The sequence below is a fragment of the Fulmarus glacialis genome, unplaced genomic scaffold, assembly GCF_000690835.1.
Source record: "Fulmarus glacialis isolate BGI_N327 unplaced genomic scaffold, ASM69083v1 scaffold4648, whole genome shotgun sequence".
Lineage (NCBI taxonomy): Eukaryota > Metazoa > Chordata > Aves > Procellariiformes > Procellariidae > Fulmarus > Fulmarus glacialis.
The window spans coordinates 37,876-44,610 of record NW_009228813.1 but is presented as its reverse complement, the minus strand read 5'-3'; the positions used below and the strand labels follow the sequence as shown (position 1 = coordinate 44,610).

The 6,735-nt window shown below is 52.2% G+C and overlaps 1 protein-coding gene across 1 annotated transcript in view; it reads right to left on the bottom strand.

The window, feature by feature from the left end:
• Positions 1–322: 322 nt before the first annotated feature.
• The window catches only part of CTBP2 (C-terminal binding protein 2), a 15,906-nt gene continuing 9,493 nt past the window's right edge, over positions 323–6,735 (bottom strand). The window contains exons 5-10 of the mRNA XM_009583598.1: positions 5,117–5,140; positions 4,819–5,033; positions 4,220–4,350; positions 3,260–3,387; positions 2,330–2,447; positions 323–555 (exon numbers count right to left, since the gene is read on the bottom strand). Of these exons, the coding sequence (XP_009581893.1) occupies positions 375–555; positions 2,330–2,447; positions 3,260–3,387; positions 4,220–4,350; positions 4,819–5,033; positions 5,117–5,140 (797 nt within the window). The 3' untranslated portion in view covers positions 323–374. The remainder of the gene's footprint in view (positions 556–2,329; positions 2,448–3,259; positions 3,388–4,219; positions 4,351–4,818; positions 5,034–5,116; positions 5,141–6,735) is intronic.

Below are 6,735 nucleotides of genomic sequence, written 5' to 3'. Positions count from 1 at the left end.
AAGGATTGCTTAATGCAATGGTTTGAAAACAGGTGCAGAAGCCCTGTTCTTCCCAAGGAATTGAGGGGAAAAAAAAATCTATTTTTATTCATGTGATTGATGCACAGATGAAGGAAACTTAACACACAATAACAGAAGTTGATCATTAACGTATCACATCCTAGTTTTCAGCGCTTCAGTAAGCAGGTGACTTCTTCAGGGCTTCTCCCCAGTCTTGACTGCTATCACTTTGTCGTTAACACTGGAACATCAATGATGCGTCTGTCCAAAATCAACATTACAAATTTCGTATCAAATTCTTTTTCAGTTCATGTATAACTTCTTTTCCAATGTCTCTTGGTCCCAAGTTTATTGAATGATTTTTAAATTATCTGCTATTGCTCGTTGGGATGTTCCCTGTTGTCCCCATGTTTTGTGGGCTGGTTAGGAGATGGAGCTTGGGAAGGATGTGCCACTGTGGGAAGATTGTGAGTAACAGGGATGCCTCCGGGAATGATGCCCTCCATAGCTGCCGGTATTCCTCCTGGTGCGACACTGACCATCCCAGGTGGATACCTGGGAGAGGGGACAGAGAGAGGCGGGTTTGTCACGTCGGAGCTCGCCACAGACCAATCACCCAACCACCATTGCAGAGGCTATGGAGAAAACGAGCAGCAAAGAGATGCCACTTCTCTACTAGAGCCGAGTTCAGCTTTTCTTTTAAATTACAAGGGATAGCTCAATGTTAAATTAAACCAATGCTGCCGTGTCTTGGGTAAGCATCCTCCACTACGATACTGGGACTGCATCTTGTTCTGTACCTTCTAACAGGTTGTTGAACCATAAGGAACCCTTTCTCTTTTGAAAAACTGGGTAAGGAATCATCTTGAATGCTCTCTGAAATGCCAAACGCTAGCACGCCGACTTGATCATCCCTGCGCGTGAATGCCTTTGAACACCTACACCCGGTTTGTAAGTTTTCCCTCTAGGGAGGGAAGGTGAGCTGCATCTTTCTCATCTAACCAGAGAGCACAGCTGAAAAATGCAGTTCGATCTAATCCATCTTCCTTTCTAAGAGCAGGGTGAGTTACACGTATTCCAAAAACTGACACTGAGTTTGAGAAAGGAGAAGAAATGAGAATTTCTTGAGCTGACTGCACAGAAGACGTGATGTGGGGGCAGCGAGGCCAAAACCCTCCATCTGTTGGACATGCGGGGAGGTACCCAAGCACTTCCCTGCTGCTGCCATCGCCTTAGGGAAAGGCAGAGGGGGAGCGGGGAGGCGAAGGGAAGCTTTACCTGCCCGTGAAGGTGGTGAGCTGACCCCAGCTTACAGGGGCACCGGGGCTGCGGTTCCCAAGGAGCTTAGGTGACCCCAGCTTACAGGGGCACCGGGGCTGTGGTTCCCGAGGAGCTTAGCAAGGATGAAGCACTCTGCAGAGGCAGAGATTAAGCTGGGAAGCCGGCTTGTCCCCAGGGTAACGGCATTGCACACATGCTTCGGAGCAGTCAGGAGCAGCACCGACAGGGATGCTTTCACTGGGTTTGGATGTTTCAGTCTACACGTTCTGCTAGTCAAAGTGAGCAATCACTGCCTGTGACCTGCAGGCAGTTGCGAGAGTGCAGGGGCACAGCACAGGCGTTGCTCGGGGCTTTGCCCTCTCAAGGGCTCTGCTGCCAGATGCGCTCCTGCCCGCCTCCTCCCTGTAACACGACCTGATGTGCCCCACGGGCATTTTTTGTACCATCTCAAGAGTATTTTTGGCCATGGTGATACGCTGAAGGCTGCCCATGCTCCAGCTGAGTCCTCATGTCTAATGTCTCCTATCAGCATGCTTTGAGCCATCCAAAGTGGAGTAGTAAGTAACCCTAATCTCGGGGATTTAGGTGGAAATTAGGCCATCTGACTATGGACCTATACATGGAATTTCTACCCTGGCTCATTAACCCACAGGTTGGGCCAGGCTCACAGCCCAAGCAGTCAGTGCACAGACAAAAGTGCAAAGCAAATCTGCAATTGCTTCTTCAGTTTAGAAGTTATGTCCTGCTTGTTTATGGGTCTGGGGGTCCTGGCACTTACGGAGATGCCACACAAGTGACTGCAGGACCACCAGAACGAAGGCTTTATAAATGGGACGCTTTAAAAACCCGTGGTTAAATCAAGCAGTGTTAGTAATCCCAGCGATTGTGACTACTGGTCCCCAAGGAGGGGGACTTTGCAGTCATCGGCTGAGACACTGTAGAAGTTGTTGCTTGGGCTTTCATGCTCTCTTTGTAGCTGGAATCCCAAACCCGACCTCTGCAAGGGAACCTGCTGCCGCAGGGGCTGTGGTCCCGTTCTCCGGCTTACCTGTACGTGGCACCATTGAGCTCTGGATGAATTGCTTGCTGATCTATTACTGACCACGGAGCTGTTGTGACAAAGAATTCCTTATTCACGCAGTTTCTTAGGCTTTCTGGGATGCGCCCTGGAAATGGTAATAAAGGTAAGTATGTGTCAGGCAAGACCTAGCTTTATCACCCTCTAATAGTAAGCTACAATTTTTCCACTTCATTATATTTGTTAGTACAAAGGCAGCTGGGGGAGGCGTGGAAATCCCACATCCCTTATTTCAGGAGGATGCTTTGGCTGTCCTGAGGTGCAGGGTTGGATACAAGTTTCCCACCCCGATTCCCAACTCTGCTTTCAGAAAAGCTGTTGCCTTGAGCCTGCTGATTTCAAAGCAGGGGCTAGCCAGACATGAAGCTATGCCATCCAGCTTAACAGGAGGGCAATTTTTAGGATGAGAACCACTCATTTGCTGGAGTATCGTGCCCACCGTCTTGGAGCAAGCTCAGTTACAGCAAGAGCTGGGACACAGGTGCCTTCACTGCTTTGGGATTTGGTTTTGGCATGCAGTCAGCTATGGTCTGCACCATTTTTTGGGTTAGCACCATTAAAAGGGGCAGCAATTATTGCTTTACTGTCCTCTTCTTCCCAGTCACGGACACTAGTCTTTGCCATGCTGCACAAGTGCCCTGTTACTGTAAAAAAAAAAACAACAAAAAACCAAAAAACCGAAACCCACAAAAACCCCTCACCCAAGCACAAACATGCCCAAATGACAGAAAGGTAAAGTTTGGTTTCTCAGCTCTTTCGCTGGGAAGAAAATCAGGGTTAGACCCCTTTCCCAGTCTCCTGCTGAGACATGGGCAGGGTGACGCCCTACCTCTACCCCTCCTGGCTCACAGTCCAGGTGCACACGTGAGCTAAGCCCAGCTTCTCCGTGGGGCTGGGTACCTGTGATCGCACGCCGTATTTCAGTAGCAGCAGCTTCTCTCATCTCTAGTGACGCCTGCTCGCTGTACCAAGCGGTGTGCGGAGTACAGATTAAATTAGGAGCATCTTTCAACGGACCTTGAGCAAAACTGGGAGCAGGGAGAAAAAAAAGAAAGATTAATCCATGTTTAGAAAGAGAATAAAATATGTTATGAATGGCAAAAGGCTTGTGGCCTGCCCTCTGCATATGCAAGCCTCGGTCCGCAGCCCCTCGCCTACGGCACCTGGGCTGGAAGGAGCCCGACAGCGTCCTGCCAGACCGAAATGGCCACAGAAACTCTGGGGAGGAAGCGTGGCTCCAGTGCAGGGCGCAAACTGAAAATAAACCAAAAAAAAAGAGCCAACAGGGCTGAAAGTTGTTCATAATGTTCCCACAGGAATAAACGCCTGGGAGTGTCTCTGCAACCGCATGGGGATGCGGGGACAGGCTGTGGGTCACCCAGCACAAGGTGGGAGGGGGTAGACATGGGGGCTCCCCCTTTGTAGGAGCACACTTTATTTTTTTAAAAAATTGTTTCTGAAAACACAAGCAACCTACTAATACTACCCCCATCCCCAATCTGCGGTGAGAGGAGTTGCACTCCCACTGACAACCGACGACTTCGCAGCTAGCAGCAGCAGCCTGCGGGCAAAAATGCCCAACACTCAATGCAGTAAATTTGTTCTCATGCACTAGTGAGTTCTTTTTTTTTTCTTTTTAAACACAGGCTGATTGCTTGTTCTAAGTTCCCAGTGTCCCTTCAAACACCTGTAATGCCAGTGCCAGCCCATGCCCGATGGATGCTGCAAGGTGCCGGGCCTTTTCTCAAACCAGCAGGACTGTCCCCCAGCGCTGGCATTGTGTGACAAGGCAAGTGGGTGTTGTGTACCCCCCGGCCACGCCGCTACAGACGGCAACCCAAGAAAAATCCAGAGCTTTACCTAAACGGTTCAGACTCGTGCACGTCAAGCGCCGCCCCTCGTATCCGTCCCTCCTTCAGGGCTTGAGTTAAGGCCTTCTCGTCCACCAGTCCCCCACGCGCCGTGTTCACCAGGAATGCTCCCTGCCTCATCTGCCGGCAGCCGGGGAGAAAGAGATGAGAGTGAGCTTGGTGCAGTGACCCGGTCCTACCCTGCGCTGACGCAGCAGCAGACGCCCCAGGGCGCCTCTGGCCAGGACTGCACCCCGCTTTTCATGCTGAGCGGCTGTGCTCCTGCCCCAGAGCAATCCCCATGTGGGTTTTCTATGGAAAGCCCAGCTCTGGCTGGTATCGGCAAACAAAATCCACTCCCGCCATCACCTCCACACCACTGGCGTAGGGCTTGCTTAGCTGGTAGCACGCTACCCCTCAGTAAACACCATGGGGAGACAGATGAGTCTGTTGGGTGCCACCAGCTATTTCAGAGGTAGCCCGTAGGCACTAAGGCACTCGCTCGCTGCGGCCATGACCGCAGAGGGTCTCATGGCCAGCACCGATGCTTGGGATTTGCCCACTGAAGAGCAGAGCACTCTCCTCGGTTCTGTGCACGAGGCAAATTACCTGCTTAATCGTGAAGTCATTGATAAGGTGGTGGTTATGTTCGTTAAGGTTACAGTGCAACGAGACACAGTCGCTCTGATAGAGCAGGTCCTGGAGCGTGTAGACCCGCTGGACTCCGAGGGACCTCTCTATCCCGTCCTGCAGGTACGGGTCATAAAATATCACGTTGAAGCCGAACGCCTTGGCTCGGACCGCAACCGCCTGCGCAGTGCGACCTGTGTGAGAAGGAAAGAGAGGGGTGATTTAACTGATTCCCACCGCCCCAGCTCCACGCGGCTGAGCTGCCCCGTAGCCTGACCCCCCCCAGCCTGGCCCAGGGACTGCTGTGGGGGTCCCCTGGGACCTCCTGGGCTGCTGACTGGAGGGCAAACCCAGGCACAGGGAAGGCTGTGCTTGGCTCTAGCAAATATGAGACGCTTGTGTTAAAATTAAAAAAAAAAATGAACAAAATGAAGAGTGAGGCCATTAGGCACCTGCCAGCTCACGGCCATTTGAACATGTGGCACCATCCACAGCCATGCAGGTCTGGCAGGGAAGGCCCAATGTGTGGCTCAGCCCCACTGACGTGTAGCTCTGGACATCGCAGAGAAACAATCCTCTGCGGCGCTGTGTCTACCAAGAAAAGCCAAAAAAGGAAAGAAAAAAGCACCGCCTTTTTTAGGCAACTTGTTTGTGATAGGTTTTTCAGCCTCTCACTGAACGGCTGGTTAATTGGGCATGACGAAGACAACTGTCATGGCTTGGAAGCAAAGGATTACTACAGCCGCTGTGCTGGGGAAGGATGTCTGCTGCGTTGCTGGAGTCCCCTCTGCCTGTCCCGCCACGGGCTGTGCAGGCTCCGTGTGCCCTGTGTGCCAAGCCTCAATCATTTATTTATCTGTTAATTTTTCCAGCTAGCAGCAGTGCGGCAGCCCAGCACGTCCTGGTTAGTGGTGCACAGCAACGTTCCCCCGTGCATGCACACACCTGACGCCGTGCCGGTGCACCAGAGATGCACGGTTGACCAGGGGACATCAGCTGGGTGCCTGCATGGACGTCCAGCTGCGAGCACACAGCCAGGCACAAGCTGCTGCCCTCACCCTGGCCCTGCCAGACAGACCTGGGCTAACCTGGATCTCCTGCTCAAACCTCACCCACCTGCCTTGCCTCAGTCTCCCCATTTAAACATGCTTCTATGCCAGCTTTTTCACTAATTAGCCCAGGGCATGAAGCAAGTGGGGAAAATGGCTGCTGCACAAAAAGCGAGTGGAAATACTGCTGCAACGTTTGCAGTCCGGCTCCTGGCCAGCGCTCCCTTGCCAGCAACTCCCTCCAGTAGCCAGAACTGTTCCCTAAACTAGCACCTTGCCAAATCTCCTCTGCTCGCGTTTCTGCCACTTTGCGTGTGTCCGGCCACCAAGTGCCGGGTGACCTTCTGCTGCCTGAATGCACCTCCTGAACCATCTTGCAATGGCGGGGCTTTGCTCCTGAAAGGGATATCCAAGAGGCCTGTCAGCAGAGGTGCTGATGCTACCTCTGATGCTGAAACTCTCTATAGCTTCTCTATAGAACTGAAAACAAACTCTGTTTTACACAGCCCTGCCACCGCACAGGGCAGAATGGCTCAGAAAGAGTGGGGTTGGTGTAGCTGTGGCTCAGGGATGGGGTTTTTCGGGAGAGGACAGCAGCACTACCAGGTGCTGTCCCTCCAGGGACACTGCTGCGTTTCACCAGCACTCCTCCTCCAAGGGCTCAGCGAAGGCTCACAAAATATATTCCCTGAAAAATCAGCGTAAGGTTCACACCGATCCACTGTGGTGGTTCTGGGTTTGAAAATGCTCATTTTAAGTCCTTCCTAGGTCAGTGAAGTGGTGCTGAGTCTTCCTCAAAGGCTGAACGTGGGGCCGGCAGCACTCCATGCACCATTCACAGGCTGCC